Source organism: Helianthus annuus, chromosome 5, assembly GCF_002127325.2.
Source record: "Helianthus annuus cultivar XRQ/B chromosome 5, HanXRQr2.0-SUNRISE, whole genome shotgun sequence".
Taxonomy (NCBI): Eukaryota; Viridiplantae; Streptophyta; class Magnoliopsida; order Asterales; family Asteraceae; genus Helianthus; species Helianthus annuus.
The window spans coordinates 166,581,803-166,601,708 of NC_035437.2; the positions used below are offsets into that span (position 1 = coordinate 166,581,803).

The 19,906-nt window shown below is 36.9% G+C and overlaps 3 protein-coding genes across 3 annotated transcripts; 1 reads left to right on the forward strand and 2 right to left on the reverse strand.

Moving 5' to 3' along the window:
- Positions 1–5,532: 5,532 nt before the first annotated feature.
- On the reverse strand, positions 5,533–10,012 carry LOC110941706 (protein NEN1). The gene is made up of 6 exons (XM_022183365.2): positions 9,690–10,012; positions 9,441–9,598; positions 9,306–9,352; positions 7,945–8,008; positions 7,166–7,875; positions 5,533–5,920 (listed from the first exon to the last, which is right to left on the reverse strand). Exons 1-6 carry the CDS (start codon positions 9,967–9,969, stop codon positions 5,689–5,691), a joined length of 1,491 nt encoding a protein of 496 aa, XP_022039057.1. The 5' UTR covers positions 9,970–10,012; the 3' UTR covers positions 5,533–5,688.
- A 1,611-nt stretch (positions 10,013–11,623) lies between these two features.
- LOC110941707 (pentatricopeptide repeat-containing protein At2g20540) lies at positions 11,624–13,446 on the reverse strand. Its single transcript, XM_022183366.2, has one exon. The coding sequence runs from the start codon at positions 13,375–13,377 to the stop codon at positions 11,698–11,700; it is 1,680 nt and encodes a 559-aa protein (XP_022039058.1). The 5' UTR covers positions 13,378–13,446; the 3' UTR covers positions 11,624–11,697.
- A 1,628-nt stretch (positions 13,447–15,074) lies between these two features.
- LOC110941709 lies at positions 15,075–19,516 on the forward strand. The gene is made up of 12 exons (XM_035990054.1): positions 15,075–15,185; positions 15,281–15,324; positions 15,435–15,506; positions 15,636–15,664; positions 16,388–16,438; positions 16,775–17,165; positions 18,165–18,291; positions 18,391–18,485; positions 18,683–18,740; positions 19,108–19,158; positions 19,251–19,295; positions 19,391–19,516. The coding sequence occupies exons 3-12, from the start codon at positions 15,466–15,468 to the stop codon at positions 19,514–19,516; spliced, it is 1,014 nt and encodes a 337-aa protein (XP_035845947.1). The 5' UTR covers positions 15,075–15,185; positions 15,281–15,324; positions 15,435–15,465.
- Positions 19,517–19,906: the final 390 nt, after the last annotated feature.

Genomic DNA, 19,906 nt, shown 5'->3' on the forward strand with positions numbered 1-19,906 from the left:
GTCGTGTGTTTCCGTGCCTTCGTGATTACACTCCTCATAAATTGTCACCCCGAAGCATCTCATGTGTTTTTATAGGCTATTCCTCCAAACATAAAGGTTACAAATGCCTTGATCCTATTACCTCACGAATATATATTACAAGACATGCTCGGTTTGACGAGCATCATTTTCCGTTCGACAAAAACACCACCTCCACCAAACCTATTTAGACATCTCTCCTACCTTTATACAAAATTCTCCATCCTTCAATTGTAATACCCCTGTTCCTTCTTCAAGCTCAAATAACAGCCCATGTACAAAGTTGAAAAACTCAGCGTCCATACCTGTTAGCCTACCTTTTTTCCAGCCTGATCGTTCTTCAGGCTCATCTCCTCAGTCTAATGTGGGCTCCTCTCCTGGCAGTCCACCTTCCCAATCTGCATTGGGCTCTCAGGAATCGACTGGTGGCCCATTTTTATTGATACCTCAGACTCTGAATCTTCCTCTGGCCCTGATTCACCTCCATCATCGTCTGGCCCATCATCTAGTTTTTCGCCCAGTCCGCCAGCCCATGATTCTTCGGAGACCGCTGTCTCGTCTCCGGGCACATCCATTCCTCCACCACCACCCCTCCCGTCTCATCCCATGATGACACATGCAAAATCCGGCATCTTTAAACCACGACATCGTGTTGACCTTGCTCACACGAACTCGATACCTCTCCATCGTGCTCTCTTCGCAACTAATGAGCCCAACACCTTTCATAGTGCATCAAAGGATCCTAAATGGATCAATGCTATGGAAGAAGAATTTCACGCTCTTATCAAAAACAATACCTAGACCCTTGTTCCACGACCGTCAAATGCTAATGTTGTTGGTTCCAAATGGATTTTTCGTACCAAATTTAAATCTGACGGTTCAATTGAACGATACAAAGCCCGTCTTGTTGCTCAAGGCTTCACACAAATTCCGGGTCTTGATTACTCGCATACTTTCAGTCCTGTTGTTAAAGCCACTACTGTCCGAACTGTTCTTGCTCTAAGTATAATTCACAACTGGCATCTCCATCAATTAGATGTCAACAATGCCTTTTTACATGGACACCTGTCAGAAAATGTTCTTATGGAACAACCAAAGGGTTTTATTGATGTTCAATTTCCATCTCATGTTTGTAAATTGAACAAAGCTATATATGGCTTGAAACAAGCGCCTAGAGCTTGGTTTCATCGTCTAAGTGTGTTTCTGATCAACAATGGTTTCACATGCAATCGTGCTAATCCTTCTCTATTCATTTATAACCACAATAATCGTTTCATGTATTTACTTGTCTATGTCGATGATCGTATTCTTACTGGAAATCACTCTCAAACCATTCAAACTTTCATTACCACTCTTGATAAGGAATTTGCCATCAAAGATCTTGGGAGACTCAACTATTTTTTGGGATTGGAGGTAACCTACACTTCAAATGGTCTTTTCTTGAATCAATCAAAATATACGATGGATATTCTAACTAGGGCTAAGATGTTGGATGCTAAACCAGCACCAACACCTTTAAGCTCCAATGTTTCCTTTGTCACTGCAGGTACACCCGTTTCAGACGCTACACTTTATCGATCCATTGTAGGTGCTCTCCAATATCTTACGATCACGAGACCTGACATCTGCTATGCTGTTAATCAAGTTAGTCAATTTTTACATGCTCCAACTATTGATCACTTTAAAGAAGTCAAACGGATTCTTCGGTATCTCAAAGGTACTATTGCCTTTGGGTTACACTATAGTCGTCCCACTACTACATCGTTGCTTGGATACTCTGATGCTGATTAGGCTCGCTGCTTAGAAACGCGTCGTTCTACTTATGGCTACTCAATTTTTTTGGGTGGAAACTTAATTTCTTGGAGTGCCAAAAAGCAACCGACTGTTGCAAGATCCAGCTGTGAATCTGAGTATCGTGCTATGGCCAACACTGCTGCTGAAATTGTTTGGATTACTCATCTTCTTCAAGAATTACATGCTCTTCCACCTGATCGACCAACTATACTATGTGATAATCAGAGTGCTTTGTTTCTCACACAAAATCCTGTTTCTCATAAGCGTGCCAAACACATTGATTTGGATTATCATTTTTTACGTGAACTTGTCAATGCTGGGAAATTGGTTACTAAATTTGTTCAGACCAAGCTTTAGGTGGCTGATATCTTCACAAAGAGTCTTCCTACGTCTCAGTTCAACACTTTTCGACAGATGCTTCGTATTGGTCCACCACCGTTCAGCATGCGGGGGGGATGTTAGATAATATTGTATTTGTGTATTTATTTTCTCTATTTATTAGTTCATTTATTTCAAGTCTATATATAGTGTATCTTGTATCCTTTGTAAAACAATGAAAAATCAGACCATTCACAGATATGTTTGGAAATTCTTAGATCCGATTAAAACCGAAAACGAATAAAACCGAACTGAACAAAAAAGAATTCGGTTTATATATAACCAAATAAACCGAATTAACCATACTTTAGATTTAGTCGAATAAGCCCAATAAAATGACTTTGGTGTATTCATGAAACCCAAAAGCAAATGGATTCGAATACGGTTCGTGATTCGGTTTTGAAGTACTTCAAATTCCTTTCGGTTGGGTTTGATTTTTGGTTTAACCCGAAAAAAAAATCAAACCAAATAAAAGGAACCGAAAAGAACCGATCGACACTGATACGGATCGCGTGCGATCAAATGACTCAAGAACAATTGATTAATCAAATACGATAAAACGAACCAAAGGTTCCAAGAACAACGTTCTTTATAATCAAATTCAACAAAAAACTGATCAAATAATAAACCCTAAATCCCCTTATATAGGTGAGGAAACTAAATAATTCAGAATCATAATATTAGGAAACTAAATAAAAAAGATTACGAAATTAAAATTCAAATAATTGATAGAATTAATCTCCAAATTAATATCCCTGCATCATACTCCCCGTCTTCGAAAAAAACTCGTCCTCGAGTTTTGCCTTCGGATCAAAGCCACCTGGATCAAAAGGAACATCAACCCGATTCCCATTTATTATTGTTATCATGACTCGCCTAAGCATCTTAACTTCACATGTCGTATCACCTAACTGACTAGTGTCACCTGGGTCGAATGAAGTATTGGAATGCATCTTGTTCACTAGCGAGTCAAAATCTAATTCACCCATCTTTGGCCCGTCCGCTAGATCACTATAATTCTCTGGCCCACTTGTTTGTTTAACTTCTACACATGTTTGGGCTACAAGCTTTGAATGAAGTGGATATGCATTATGTTTTGAACTATATAATTTGCAAGGTGCATTTATACTCCCACCATTATAATGATCCATGGCATTATCTTTGTGTTGCTCTCCCATCGAAAGTTTACATGGACCACCACTCATAGTACTTAAATATAATGGACCAGTAAGATTATATGAAATTTTACAATTTTTCGTGCATGAATATGGCTCCAGTCGTTTAAATCTATGGCATCTTTTTCAAAGATATCATCCTCATGCACATGATTGCACCTTCCAACAATATCACCTACATAATTGGCAATATTAATCTTTTGAGTATTCAAATTATCTCCTTTCAATTGAAATCCCATAATTCTTGCGTCAACATTCGATCCCATAATTTCCCTCGGCATAAAAGACGGGATTACAAGCGAAGCTACTGAACCGCTAATCACCACCGTAGGGCCGCCACCTTTAACATCTTTAACATTACAGACATTCTTTAAACCCACTATAGATTTTTTCCTTCGTATGGGAGTTAGATACCCATCATCTAGAGACTTTAATCCCAATTTCAACCTATACTGTTGTGATACTAATGGAGTAGAAACCAAGGTAGGAGAAAATGCAATATGATAAGAAATATTTAAACATTCCAAAGTTACCTGCGAGCTTCTTCGATAATCCCAGGAACGCATATGACCACCATTAACCACTGCGATCTTCGTACTCAAGGAATTCTCACTCAATCTCACGGCTTCATCGAAACCACAACGATATGAACCACCGATTGCCCAAGCATCCCACACATCATCCTCATACTCATCAAATCAAATACGGGAGAAGAATCATAGATAAGGTCAGGATCCTCGTTGCCTCGGGCGGCGAATCTACGGGGATGATAACCATCACATGATTCACGAAAGTTTTCATGGTCCACAATCTCGTTGCCTCGGGCGGCGAATCTACGAGAATGATCACCATATCCTCGCGGATTAAAAGGAACTCCGTCGTTGCCTCCGGCGGCGAATCTACGAACGAAAGTTTCTTCTTTTCCACGTAGTGCCATTTGAAAACCAAAAGCTCTGATACCAAATGATACGGATCGCGTGCGATCAAATGACTCAAGAACAATTGATTAATCAAAGACGATAAAACGAACCAAAGGTTCCAAGAACAAAGTTCTTTATAATCAAATTCAACAAAAAACTGATCAAATAATAAACCCTAAATCCCCTTATATAGGTGAGGAAACTAAATAATTCAGAATCATAATATTAGGAAACTAAATAAAAAAGATTACGAAATTAAAATTCAAATAATTGATAGAATTAATCTCCAAATTAATATCCCTGCATCATCAGACACCTCTACAGGTTCCAAGATGTTTTATTTTTTTATCATAATTCTGTTCAAGTTGAATAAGTGAAGGGACTTTAACGTAGGCAAAACAGAAAATACGTTGCCTTTTTATGCGTCTTTGTCCATTGATAAACTCTTCTCTAATTAAAATTGTGGGCAACTTGCTTAATAAGTAACATACTTTAAGTAGAATTCTTTAACTAAATAAACCTATCCTAACCCAATTTGGCACTGGGTGGTGTGTGTGTGTGTGGGGGGGGGGGGGGGGGGGTTGTTAAGGGTTCGCATCTGTCAAATGCATTTTTAAGAGACGACCTTGTTCACAGGATCACATGCATTTTTAAGAGACGACCTTGTTCACAGGATCACATATTTGTCGAGCGCCCCTCTAGCCAATGTAAAGTCAATCTTTCAAGGCAGTTTTCCGGGAAAAACAACAATGCACAAGGTAGGGCATGATTTGGCGGTGCTAGAATTTGACACGCCAAATGTTCGACTAAGGTCTCTACTCAAAAATATGCTTAAACTTGTTGATTCATGATTAAATTTTCTCATCTTTTGGGACTGCATCAACAATTGTGGAAACACAAGTGCCCGCGATTCTCGACAATAGTCCACTGGATGAGAGTTGGGGTAACGAAACTAGTGAACCTACATCATACGCAAGACCGGCCTTGATGATCAAAGACGCCACTTTGACACTCATAAGGTGAGTCCGACATTATGCTTGCCGTGTATCTTTGGTTTTAGCCCGCTTGCCCGGTAGTAATGGGCCGTCTGAGCAAACCCATCATTCACAACATGACCAAACGTGTGGTTTACGTCATTAACGAACAAACCCACGATGTTCCAGCACAAGCATACATATGTATTAGTTTGGCATATTCAAATGTCCTCGCCACACTTGTTATATCAACCGCAAAATTCGAAAGAGAGATGATATAATAACATATTGCATAATTTAAACCCTAGAATTAGTTGTTTATCTTCTACATCAACAAAGAAAGAAACCTACATGCCAACCTTTACAAGCCCCAAACAAGGATTAAATTCTAGATGTCAGCTAATAGTGCGAGGTACACACCAAAACCCTTCAGTTAGAATCGACAATCAGTTTCTTGGCCACTAAACGAATCCCAGCATTCTGTTGATAGTCGTACGGATCTAAAGAAAAGAAAGCATCCACAAAGGAACCTGGACGAATCAACTGTTCGAGTTCTGCCACATCATACCTACTGAACACGACCCGCTGTATCGATGATGATTCTTTCTGGTGTATCTCTGTGATCCATCTAACACTGTCTCCTTCTGCTACAGTAGGTAATCTGTAAAACATAGATCATAGTTTTTTAACATCTTTTAATAATCACACACAAAAAAAAAAAAAAAAAACGTTATGTTTTTTCTTTAAGGGTTGCAAGTTGAGCAGGTCAATTGGGGTAATTCAGGTTGAAACGGGTCATTTTTAGCATGTGTCAAAAGAAACCGGGTGTGTCGGTTGACCCATCAACACTTTTGAGTCAACATAAAAATAATGATCATAAATAATAACACTGTGAATAATTACAAAAATAAAAATAAATAAAAAATAATAAAAAAACATATTACTATTAATATAAATCTTTTGAGTAAAGTACACGAATAGTCCCTGTGGTTTACAAAAATTAAGGATTTGGTCCCCTAGATTTTCAAAAGTACACGGATGGTCCCTATGGTTTACACTTTGTAATGCAATTAGTCCCCCCAGCCAACAAATCTAAAGGTTTGAGCAGTTCCAAGTTACAGACTAATTGCGTCACAAAGTTCAAACCATAGTTGTCGATAGCTAATAGCGACAAGGCACCTATAGGCTACGTAGCGAATAGCGACAATTAGCGACGGCTATTTTACAAATAGCGATTGCACTAGAAAAAGATTTTTGAAAATTTTTGTATGTATATTACATCAAAATACCCTTGTATATATGCTATTTTACATGTATATTTAACAAAAACTAATAGTTAGTAGCAAAAGATTAGGACTTATATGTTGGGTGTGTGAAAAAATGGCCCAAACGAGAGGTGAAAAACTAAAAAAAAAATACCTAACTGTCGCTAACTTCGCTATTCGTCGCTAAGACCCATATAGTGACACTTGGTCGCAAGGCTACATAGCGCGCTATAGCGGTCGCTATAGCCGCTATTAACAACTATGGTTCAAACCATGGGAACCATCCATGTGACTTTTGGCAAAGTTGGGGACTAAATGCGTTACAAAGTGAAAACCACCGGGACCATATGTGGTTTTGGAAAGCTAGGAACCAAATCCAAAATTTTGGTAAACCACAAGGACCATCCGTGTACTCTGGTGACTTTAAAAGGTTGTATGCAAAAAAAAAAAAAGTATTTTGTGACTTTCAAAAAATTTTACCGGTTGTCCTTTTAGACAACTTTTGATTTGATATGTGGCCCGCTTACGCAACTTTTTTGAGATGGCCCATTGGCCTTTTAGAGAATCTTTTGATTTTGCCCATTTGAGATATAACCCAAAATCAGCCCATTTATATGTGAAACAGAAACAAACAGACTTACTGCAATCTGATGGTGGGCGAGTTATAAAACCCGGGCTTTCTGCTCACAACAGGCCTCCACTCAGAACTGCTATCAGAATCCACAAACCTCTTAGCAATATCATCACACGAATCAAGAACACCACAAAGATTTGGTGATGCGTCAACCACAAAACTTAATCGAGGTCTTCCCGCAAGATCAACAAATCTTGTGCTTAATCCAAACCGTACTTTTAGAGCATCACAGCGTATCTGCAACGGGGTGTCTCTGTGAAGTATTTGCATCTTTTGGGGTCCACGGAAAAAGGGGACGGTAGTTACAGTAACAGAGGGTATGGACACGTCATCAAGACCAAGAAATTCAGTGCTTTCTGTTATAGTGTTAGAAGCAGTGGCTGTAGATGATTCTTCCTCCATTGCTACATTTGCTTCAAGGGGTTCGTTTTCTATTTTGTCTATAAGTTGGCCCAGGTCAAACGGGTCGGGTTGAGCCTGACCCGGTTCAACTCCATTTTGAACTGGTTCTCCAGCGCCAGACGCCGCTAGTGAAAAGATCGGATGTGTTGGTCCTGTTGGGGGAGAATTATGGCGTTCGATGTTTCTACTAGATGACGGTGGGCTAGTGCTCGGGCCGGTTCCATCTGTGGCAGATTTTGCATTACTGCGGTTTCTTGTGGTAGCATTTGGAGAAATCCAACTGTTCTCTGTAAATATATCTGGAAGGCTAGATTCCTACATGAGGGGTAGATTGGTCATTTTTACAGTGTTGTTAGAAATTAATAATCATAGGTGAGAAATTACCAAGAAAAGAACAGTTCCACAATACTTGAGAACTTCAAGATTCATTCGAACATCGTCTAAGCTCCTGAAAAAAAAAAAAAAAAAAAAAAAAAAAAAAAAAAAAAACTATGAATAAGAAACTAAACTCGAATGGCAATGATATATTTCTTCATGTCATCTAGTATTAAAAAATGCTAGTTGGGCATATATATAAAAAAACTCACAATAATATCTGTTGTCGGCATGACCCGAAACACGACATGAAAATAATCAAGTTTTGATCGTCATTTCTAATCCTTTCTAATAACTAGGTTGTGTTCGGTGAAATGTTTAACCGGTTTAATTACATGGGTCGTTTTTTGGTTGATCAGCTTTTAATTAAAAGGATTAACAGTTTTGATTGAGATGTCATGTCAATCTATTAAAAGTTAGAATTAAAAAAATGTATTTTATAAGGTTAGCCCGCCAACCTGTTTAACCTGTTTATCCCGTTTACAACTTGATTACAGCTTAATCAGAAGTTCAGAACCGTCAACCCCATTTGACTGGTTTAGATAAATGACTTATGATGGTTATATCCGGGCTACACGACTTTTATGTGTCCATATTACCATTGATGCCTTTAATCACGAATAAAAACATGGATCATATTGGGGTTCATCAATTCAACCCCAAACTAACGACATAATTAGGGCTGCAAACGAGCTAAGCCGAGCCCAAGCCCAAGCTCGAGCTCGGCTCATATGTAGTTTTTTCAAGCTTGAGTTAGGCTCGTTTATTATTTATTAATTAATTTAGAGTAAATTATGATTTTGGCCTCTATGGTTATATCACTTTTACCCTTTTAGCCCAAAAAGGAATCTTTTAACATCTGAGCCCTCAACGTCTTTTTTTTCTAACCCTTTTGGCCCCCAACATCTTTTTTTCTAACCCTTTTGGCCCCTAAAAGTAAATGGCTGGGGTTAGTGTTAGGGGCCAAAAGGGTTAGAAAAAAAAAAGACGTTGGGGGCTCAATGTTAAAAGATTCCTTTTTGGGCTAAAAGGGTAAAAGTGATATAACTACAGGGGCCAAAATCGTAATTTACTCATTAATTTATATTAATTATAAGTATTATTTTATATAATTTAGTTAGTTTTTCATAATTGTATAAATGGTATAGTATTGTTTAAATATATAAATATATGTGTGTGTGTATTAATAAAAAAAAATATATAAATCGGGTGCTTGCTTAGTCTCGCGAGCCGGCTTGAGCTTGATAAGCAAATCTTGGGCCGGGCTTGTTTTTAGGCATGGGCTCGGGCTCGAGCTTGTTTAAGCTTGGCTCGTTTTGAGCTGAACTCAAGTAGCTCGGGTCGTTATCCAAGTAAAAAGCTACTTATACCTGTGTGATTGCTTTCCGAGCCCAAAATAATTAGCCAAACTAGCCATCTGAACAAAGAGAGCCAACATAGTTACATTATTATTGAGTGATTATTTTAAAATAAATATTAAACCCATTATTAATTTACTATTATACCTTCATGTCACCAGCTCTCCTACCAAACCTCTGTGTCAACAAGGCCAATGAATCAATGGTTCCTTTGGGCTCCGGTGGTGGCCTATTAATTTGGGCAAATGCATCCCTTAACCTCACGCAATCAAACCTAACAATATTATGACCGGCCCATATTCTCCCTAACATAATCAAACACACACATGATTCAATCACTACAACATCAATCATCATTTATTACTAGTAATAAACCCAAACTGAAGCTCAAATTACCATGTAAAATGTCGTACACCTTATCCGCAATGTCGGAGAAAGACGGCGCCGAAACGACGGCGTCTGGTGTGATTCCGTTGGCGCGAACGGATAATGTTGAGATGAGTGAGAGATCATGTGGTTTGACTAATGTTTCGTAGCTTTCGAGCTCAACTAGCTTTCTGGGGCAAACCAGGATTGACCCGAATTCCAAGATGGCGAACCCTTGTCCGGGTCGGGTCGGGACGGTGGTTTCCAGGTCGAAGAAAGCTATTTCGGGTCGATCTACGCTGGACACCATGTTTGTTTCAAGATTATCTGAAAATTGATGTGTTGTGAGTTGTGGGTGATTTGGGGTTTGATTTATAGGGGTTTAGCTTTTTTTCTTTTTTTATTTTTTATTTTTATTTTTTATTGAAGGGGTTTAGCTTTGAAGAGAAGTTTTGTGAAAAAGAAAACGTGTGGTATTACCTTTCTACCCTTTTGGAAGAAAATGGTGTTTTGATGGGCAAGTGATAACTTAATTTTGACTATCAATTAGTTGTCAACATGTAAAGTTGTAAAGCATATCTTATAAATTATGGTTTAAAAGATAATACAAAAAAAATGCATAGAATAATAATCCTAAAGTTACCTAAGAATGAAGTAAAATGGAAGAAGTTGAACAAAGGCAATGTGGAAAGAATGAAAGATGCTTTTTTTTTTCGTTTAGAGAAAATTATTGTTTTGGCCCCTATAGTTTAGTCAGTTTAAACATTTTAGTCTAAAAAGAATCTTTTAATATATCACACCTTAAGGTTGCATTTTATAACGGTTTTGGCCCCTGACACTAATTTTATTACTTTTTTGCAGTTAAGTGTAAGGGTAATTAGGTCATTATATACCTTAGGGGTTGTTTTTTTATAATTACAAAGTTTTTTTAATATTTAAGAGATTATTAATGCAATTACTCAAGTTTTTGCATAAATCAACCTTTATCTTATACCTAAACTGCACTCCATACTTTAATAGTTAAGTGTAAGGGTAATTAGGTCATTATAACATTTTTTTTTGTAAAAATCAACCTTTATGTTGTAAATAATATTTTTACACAAATCAACCTTTATGTAATCAAAGACCATAGTACCTTCACATGCAAAGCATGTGAGATAACCTTAACTGAGTTTTTGGAAGACGTTAGTTGTAAAGGTTATAGAACGTTACAAACATGAACATAAAGGTTGGGTTTTGCCGATTTCATAGTGAAATGTATGAACTGCAATTTAGGTATAACATAAAGGTTGATTTATGCAAAAACTTGAGTAATTGCATTAATAATCTCTTAAATATTAAAAAGAAACTTTGTAATTATCAAAACCAACCCCTAAGGTATATAATGACCTAATTACCCTTACACTTAACTGCAAAAAAGTAACCAAGTTAGTGTCAAGGGCCAAAACCGTTATAAAATGCAATCTCGGGGTCTGATGTGTTAAAAAATTCCTTTTGAGGCTGAAATGGTTAAACTGGTTAAAACACAGGGGCCAAAACAGTAATTTACTCTTTCTTTTATCTATCCATGTTATGAATGCATGTTTTTCTTTCCAAACAATCAAGGTTTGTCAGAAACCATAACAAGAAGCAAACATCATCTTTGATGTCTTTGTAGTTGATACTTTGCATCTTAAAGACTTGTTATGCCATTTACCTTCCAAGTGTGGCTTTCTTTACCTTACTTTTCAATTTGCACCCAACAATAGAAATACAATTATGAACAACAATGAACTAATATTTACATGGAGAGAACATAACAAAAGAAAACCTAGCTTTAGACCAATCTAGTGTTGATTTTACATCCCTTTTAAGATTATAACTATAAAACATATAAATGTTGATTATAGATAAGGAATCGAATGCACGGTTATGATGATTGTAAGGATCTTAATGGGTGTATGTAGATCATTGTGATACTCTAAAATTTTAATATGATGATGATATATTATTTTAATAGTATAGTTTGATATAAGGTCAGTCTTCCTCTTAAAACAGTTTAACGACTATCAAGGGGAACATAAGCTTGTGCTGTCTGGTAAACATCAGGCTTGTAACCAGTTAACTTTGCTTCAACTGTCATCAAAAGAAGCATATCACTGATCAGAGATGCATGCCTATGACTCCATTCACCTGCCAAAAATTCATGAACCGCTTCACCTATCTGCACCCAGCTTCTTCCTGGTGGCTTTTTCAGTGCCAATTCAACCATCTTTTCCCTCATATTGGCAACATCTTTCCATTTCTTCGCACCAGCATACACATTCGACAATAGTACCAAATACGCAGCCGCTTTATCCTCGTCAAGCTTCATGTTACCTAGCTTTAGACCAATTTGAGAAGCAAGATTTACATTCTTGTGGATTCTACAACCGCCAAGTAACGCTCCCCAGATCGCATCATTTGGCTCCATGGGCATAGTATCTACCAGCTTATGAGCTTCATCCAAGAGTCCACCACGGCTTAGAAGATCAACGATGCAACCGTAATGCTCGATTTTGGGCTCAATTCCCCAAATCTTGTTCATGTTTTTGAAGATATGGCGTCCTTCGTCAACCAAACCAGAATGGCTGCAAGCATGCAACACAACTAGCATGGTTATGTCATCCGGTTTTGAACCATCATTTTGTGTGTTTTCCATCCATTGGAAGACGTTTAAAGCATCTTTGCCACGACCTTGTTTTGCAAAACCTGAGATCATGGTGGTCCATGAAACAGTACTTTTTAACGGCATACGTTTGAATAATGCATATGCATCATCAATAACACCACAACCAGCATACATGTGTAAGAGTGCATTGTTCACACGAACTGTGCGTTTTTTATTCGTTATGTGCCAATTTCTATCAACGTAAGAATGGATCCACCTCCCCATTTTCAAATCACCAATCTCCGCACAAGCAGATAAAGCGGCAACCAAAGTCACCTGATCCAGTTCCATACAAGACTTCAACATTTCACGAACAAAAAACAATGCTTCCTTACACCTCCCATCGTGCGCATACCCAGAAACCATTGTGGTCCAAGAAACAACATTTCTCTCCGGCATTTCATCAAACACTCCACGCGCCCCATCAATGTCACCACACTTAACATACCCAGCAATCAGCGTATTCCAAGTCACCACATTTCTCTCACGCATTTCATCGAACACCTTACGTGCATTCTCCACTTCACCCACCGCATAAAGATTTACTAAATTAGTTTGAACAAACAAATTCGAAACAAACCCACCAACCAAAACCCTCCCATGAAACTTCTCCCCCAATCTTAACAACTTTCCACGAGCACACGCATTGATCACAAACGAGTAACTGTACTCATCCGGCTTTTCGCCTGATTCAAGCATTTCATCGAACAGGTTAACTGCATCATGAGGATTATCAGTTCCAGCAAAGGCTCTAATTATTTGATTCCAGGAAGTGATGCTAGGTTTGTTGATTTGTGCAAAAGTTTGGTGGGCTTGATGAAGATAACCGGAACGTATGTATGATTGAAGCAGCTTAACAATAATGAAGTTTTTTTGGGTGAAGTTGTTTATGATGATCTGGGTGTGGATTTGGGAGGTTTCTGTGATGGTGTTTACTTTTTGGAAGAGATTGAAGAGGAATTGTTGCAGAAATCTGGTTGTTGGAGGGTGTTTTGTGGTTATGGCGCGAAAAGTTTCTTGAACTGACATATAGTTGTTTGATTTACATTGTAGCAAAAACAAATGTTATATGTGGTTAATTGATAATTGGCTTCTATGAAGCCTTTTTGCTGGTTAATTTAGGAATTACTTGCATTAGTTTACAAAATAATTTTTAAAACTATTAAAATTATGGTATTTAGTTATAGGATTTGTATTTGGTCTGGGTTTTAAAACCTTGGTTGTAATAGCATCTCAAACGCTGGTTGGCTCTTTCCTAGTTGTATGTGGCGTCGACATGATGACGACTTGCTAAGAATCTCTTTGGTTTCCAATGTCAAACTCCATGGCTATGGACCGTTCTTAATGCCTTTTGTAAGAGAGGAAGAAGAGGGAAAGAGTTGTTGGGTATGTGGGTACTGAAAAAGTATGACGTGAAGATCCTTGGCCTATGACCTATTGTAGGTGTCTTACTTCCCCTTATTTGCAACATTTGAATATTTTAATTTGTGTGATTCAAGTAAACATAAAACCCATGTTCATGACTGTGGATTCTCAGTTTGTCGTCACACTAAGACCATTAGTAGTGGTCAAGTGAGTGGAAAAAAAGTGAAATTAGCGCCACACAGACAGAAGAAGCACTCACATTCACTTGCTTGAAGATGTGTAGTGTGTTGGCGGTAATTCCCGACTCATCACAAGTAGGTGATGTGAAAGGGTGACAAAAGGAGTTCAAGTCACAAGTCGGTGAACTTGAGGGATCAATGTTGACAAGTTGGTTATAATTGGTTAAGTTTCCTAATTACATTATAATTATATTTGGTAATGTCTTGGTCATCAAGTTAGGGTTATATGGTAATGTATTCGTCACCAAGTTATGGTAAGCCTATATAAACCAAGGTAGGGTTAGGCATTATTAAGATAAGAGTCAAGAGAAGATAAAACCGAGTTATGGTTTTATGAGTTATTGTAATCAAGTTTTTTGAGTTATATTTTCTTGGTTATAATAAAAGTTCTTGGAGAGTTATTCCATTCGTTCTTGTTCTTGTGTTTGATTAATCGATTGGGACTTGAATTGGTATGAGAGCCAAGTTCAATCGTCGATATCAAACGAGTACTCGACAAATCGGCGGCTAATGTATCAAGGATTCAAGGGTCATCGATTGGTTGAGGCTCCGCGTGGCGGCAAGAGTGATCATAAACGAAACAAGTCAGTCGGACTTTTTCGTTCTAGCGGTTGCCATACTAAATCGTCGGGGCAGCCGCGTAGGTGCTGTTACGAAGGCGGGCATCAAGTAGGTTGTTCGTACGACGGCAATCAAAACAAAAAGGTTTTCGGTTGGTGTGGTTCACGTTACTGGCGGAAATCGTTTTCACAAAGGTTTTGCGAGAGGAATCCAAGAACGGAAAAAATTTAAGCTTCAAGATTAATATTTAATAAAAGGCGAAAAATAAAAGGTTTGTTTTATGCGGCTGTAGCTGTTGTTCTTTGATTGAACAAGAAACATAAAAGTGAAACAATTCAATCTATATCTATATATATATATATAAATGAGATGTGATTTGGGCTATGTGGCATTGGATTTGGGACAATTTTGCTGATGTGGCAACCTCATTTTTTGAGTTTAGGAGGGAATTCTCAAATGCAATAAGCATTCACGATTTCAACAAAATGGAAGCAGGATCCGTTTGAGTTTGGGTCATCCGTTACCAAATGAATTCGGATCCATATAAAAGGCAACTTTTTTCCTTTTTTTTCTTTGTAAACCCTAATAGACACTTCATCGCCGCTTTCATTCTTCTGAATCCATCTCTGTGTTTTCTTCACTCCATTGAAGCCGCTTATTCGATTCTTTGAAGTATGTTTTTCCCCTACGTATTTCATCATGAATTTAACCTAACATTTTCGCTGTCATCTACACAATCTGATACTACCATTGTTATTTACCTTTAGTTGTGTAGGAGAAACACCGGTTTCTTTCATCGATTCATTTGCAGGTACGGAATCTTTCTTCATTATTGTTGATTATAACGTTTAATTCATTGTATCTACTTTGTTTTTTTTTTATTGTTAATGTTTGAGTTTTCGATCACTAACATCCTACCAGAATTTAGGTTCACCATTATTCGATTACTTAGATGATGTTCTTCCTTCAGCGATTCGTCAATGTTCATCAAAGGTATGTTCTTCGTTTTTAATCTTTGATGTTTTTGTTATATGAATCTAATCGTATTTTTTTTGTTTTTGTTCTTGATCTCATAAACCCTATACACACAATGTCCACATACGGTTCTTCATTATGTCGCAGTTCTTCAATTGGTAACACAGCTATGCCAGGTATGGGTACATTGGCGAACTCGAGAACTTTGTTAAGCAAATGTCATTTGACCCAACTACATCTATGTTGATTATAGTTTTTTATGCATGTCTTGATTATAAACATGAGAGGTTTGGGAAATGGGCAGCTGGTCATCTTAATGATTTGAATCCATCAGTCCCATTTAGATTTGAACTCATGGATCATAGAAGAATGGCTTGAAGGATCAGTGAGTTGTTTGGTTGAACGTCTGATTCTCAGGATATACTGTTGAATGAGTGTTTGGAGGTGATTATGATTCTCAGAACATCTGATTCTATGGTTTTGGGTGACAACAAAGCGAACCAGCCGGGTTGGGTGACGTTTAACGGTTCGGTTTGATGGTTTGGCACTTTAACCCGATTTTTTTAGTTTTGTTCAAAATCATTAGTTTGTTTTAAAATTTTTAAAAATGGTTAATGAACACCCGACTTAACCGTAAAAACCATCAGACTGCTAAAACCAAACCATTTGGGATCTCAAAACGGCCGACTTTTTTCGGTTTGGAGTGTTCGGTCGGTTTCAACGATTTATGAACACCCCTTACTTCTGAGCAGATTGGGTGTCTCGGTTCCGTTAGAACGGGTCATATTTTAGTACAAGTCAAAACAGGCCATGCCTGTTCTGTTTGACCTTAATCTAAATTACCGTATATATTGTTTTTCTCAAACCACCACATATTACAACTTCACTTTCTGAAACAGTAAATCCTAAAACGCAATTCTCCAATCGTTTTTCACGGATTCATCATTCGGGTATGTTTTTTAGTTCAATCCTTTTATGAAGAACCAGTTTTATTATTGTTTATTTACATGTATTTTACATTTAGACTCTTTGACATAATGAGGTTTGAATTATGTTTTTTATAATGTCTAGACAATGATTTTAACTTAGATTTGAAGAATTTAAGGTTTGCATCTCAATGACTGGTCACCTTAAGTTGTTTATTTATCTTAACACTTACTTTTTATATCAAAGTTCTGGTCACATTTGGCAATCACACAATCAGCAAAGTTCGACACACAAGAAGCAACTGTATATATGGTGGTTTTTATTGATTAATTGGGTGATTGTTGTGTGTTTGAGTGAAGGTACCAAAGGAAATCCCGTAAAAGTTACGGCTACAACAGGCAAAAAAAATTGGATCCGTGCAGTGTCAAAGGGGTGTGGGTCACCAGCAGTTGCTCTTTTGAAGGTCATGCCACCTGTTGTGTTAAATACATGTACGTTTCCTGATCTTATATGGCAATTTGTATTTTTAATCGACATTCATAAATACACAATATTCGTTTTTCATGGCGATTGGTTTTCGAGAGTAAATACAGATCTCAATAAGAGTGTTTGCTATTGCTTGATGACTAGCTTTTCAGTGTGTGGATGTGCAAACATGTTTAATTGTGAATTAGTTATATTTATACTTTTTTCGCTTTCAGATGCATATATATACGTATTGGCATATACATTTTGTGATTTTTTTTTGCTGTTACAATGATTCACGTCATGATCTTCTGCTGGAATTTCAAATTGATCCTTCATCTTCTCTCCTGGTATCGCCTCTCTTCATGTACGTTTATTTTTTTAATTTTATTCAATCACAAAAGATTAGCGATTCAAATTTATTTATCCTAAAATCAATTGGCTATCATTATCTCTATATAACATTATAGGATTACAAAGCTTTATACCACATTATCAAGAGGGAATCCGATGTTCATTTTTTTTTCAATCACAATACCACGATATATCGCTTCAACTAAACATTAGGTTTTGAATACAAATTCTTGAATTTGCTACTAAAAGATTGAATCTTGAATGTTATTGGTTGAAGATTCAGATGATTTTATTCAAGGGTTACATGGGGCTGTAGTGGGGTTAGGTGTGCGATGATGCCATCACAATTTGGTGAGAATGGGAAGCCAAAAGGGCTTTAGATGTAAGTTTTCCTTTCTAATCTTTGATTATTTGGTTCTGAGATATGCATACATCATAGATTGTGTTGTTCTTCGGGGAGGTTATTTTGAATCGTTTAATTTAAGAAAGTTATAGTTTTGGTTGATCAGGTTTGAATCAGAATGTTCGCTACGACAAGATGATTTCTTTCCTCGGACAGCCACACCTTTGGAAGACATCTGCAAATCACTTTTCTGGTAATATCAAATATAGTATATTATTACATGGTCTTTAAGCATTCATTATCAATTTATCATAGAGTTGTAATATTTTCTTTGAACACTTTGCCGGGCTTGGCTGCTTGCTGTGCTTAAGATGCATAAAAGACACATTCACATCGGATGAGGGATAGAATAATCATCCGAAGAGGCTTTATGCACCCGGTTGCCTTTATCACATTGTACAGAGAAAACCTTTCGGGTATAAGATTGCTACTTATACCATTTTTTATAACTAGCCAACATTATTCCGTGTGTGATGTTCAAGCTGGAAAACATGTATTGAACAAATTTGTGTTAATTGTGGTTGTAGATGTGGTAGGTTTCCACCGGTTGTAAGGAGAGTGGTCCCTCTAAATGGGAGATTTGAGCACATAGTTTCAGCCATGACAATTAATAAGGGAATAATTCTCGGATTTGTGCCTTCCGCTGATTCTCAAGTATGATCCTCTCACACATGCGCGATCTATTAATTTTTTTTACGTTGAAGCATTTGTTTTCTTTAGATGTTAAAAGTGTTATTTTTTTTACTTTCCAAGGTAAAGGCAGCAAAGTTGAGAGATTTTAATATGTCACAGGCTGGAAGTTACATTGCTTCTTATTGTTTATATTGCTTATGGGTACTCTCAAGGAGGTGCTGTTTCATACGTTTTGCTGACACTTAGCAGTTGGTTTCTGGTGATTTCATGGTTGTTTGCTCCTTATATCTTCAACCCATCTGGTTTTGAATGGCAGAAGTATGCTTCTTTTTACCTCTGTTGTTAGTAAAGATCAATGTTTTAAGAATAGAAGCTTATCTTACATTTTATGATTTTGGTACCGTGTGAGCAGGACTGTTGAAGATTTCGATGACTGGATAAACTGGCTTCTGTATAAAGGCGGAGTTGGGGTCAAATAAGAACAGGTCTGTTATTACATTATTCCGGATTGTTAAAAAACGACAGTTTCTATATTCTGGAATTCTTTTTGGATCATGGATTATGATACTATGTTTTTATTTTAACGTTTATTCACTATATTTGATTCTCAGACGCATATCCAAACGATCAGAGGCTGGATACTTGAAACTATCTTGAGTCTATAGTTTACAAACTTGATCTCACAGGAAAGAGTACATCTGCTTCGGTATAGTTTTACATCGTGCTTTATTTCAAATTTAATTATTATCATCTACTATAAAGTTATTATGTATATATGGACATTTATGATTACTTCTTGAATTAAAAACTTAGAAATTATCTTGAATCTGTGAACAGATGTATGGTCTCTCCTGGGTGGTGTTGGCTGGATTTATCATAATATTCAAGGTTGGTACTGTATTTTCTTTCTTTTTTTATAATTATTCTTTTAATCACTCACTTGATTAGATTGTAAACATGGGTTGTGAATTGATTTGCAGTATTCATGTGGTCACAAAACTCATAAACTCGACGTTAAGGAGCATGTAAGTAATTTAGAGATGATTAGAATTTTTGTAATCGGAATTGGACATTTTGGTTTCACTTAAGAATTTTTTTTGCAGCAATTCTTATGTATTAGCTTTGTGTTTTAACCACTTCACACAACACCACGTTTGATGACGTTTTTCATGATAGTTTAACCATGGACGATAGTTTAACCATGGACTGGTCAAAACGACCCGAAAGAATCATCTTCCCAAACTAATTTTATTCGCAGTGATTGGTGGTTATTCATTCTTTTGGGCAATATGCTAAAAGAAAGTATGTTTCCAGCAATATTTTTTGAGGATAAGTGCAACCTGAATGTAGAGAAGGGTAATGCTTGATTCAAATATTTAGCTTTTGTTCCATATCAATTTAAACAAATAAAAGTTGTTGGAAATTTGTACAATGGTTTTATTTGTACAATGGAAATTTGTTCCACATCACTTATAGCTTTCGTCACTTCTAGAGTTGTAAAATGATAAAATAAAAGTGGACTTAACATATACTGATTAAAAATTATTTTAGTAGTTTTAACGGTTTTATTTTTATTTTTTTATTTTATTTTATGGTTATATAACACTATATGTGATAAAAGGTTGAAAGATTGGGT

Coding starts and splice junctions, on each gene's coding strand:
- LOC110941706 (XM_022183365.2), bottom strand. CDS start 9,969: ATGGTGTCCAGCGTAGATCGACCCGAAATAGCTTTCTTCGACCTGGAA. Junction 9,353..9,440: donor GGAGAGCTGGTGACATGAAG/GTATAATAGTAA, acceptor CTCTTTGTTCAG/ATGGCTAGTTTGGCTAATTA. Junction 5,921..7,165: donor TCGCCCACCATCAGATTGCA/GTAAGTCTGTTT, acceptor TATGTTTTACAG/ATTACCTACTGTAGCAGAAG.
- LOC110941707 (XM_022183366.2), bottom strand. CDS start 13,377: ATGTCAGTTCAAGAAACTTTTCGCGCCATAACCACAAAACACCCTCCA.
- LOC110941709 (XM_035990054.1), top strand. CDS start 15,466: ATGATGTTCTTCCTTCAGCGATTCGTCAATGTTCATCAAAG. Junction 16,439..16,774: donor TTCACGGATTCATCATTCGG/GTATGTTTTTTA, acceptor GTTTGAGTGAAG/GTACCAAAGGAAATCCCGTA. Junction 18,741..19,107: donor TGTATAAAGGCGGAGTTGGG/GTCAAATAAGAA, acceptor ATCTGTGAACAG/ATGTATGGTCTCTCCTGGGT.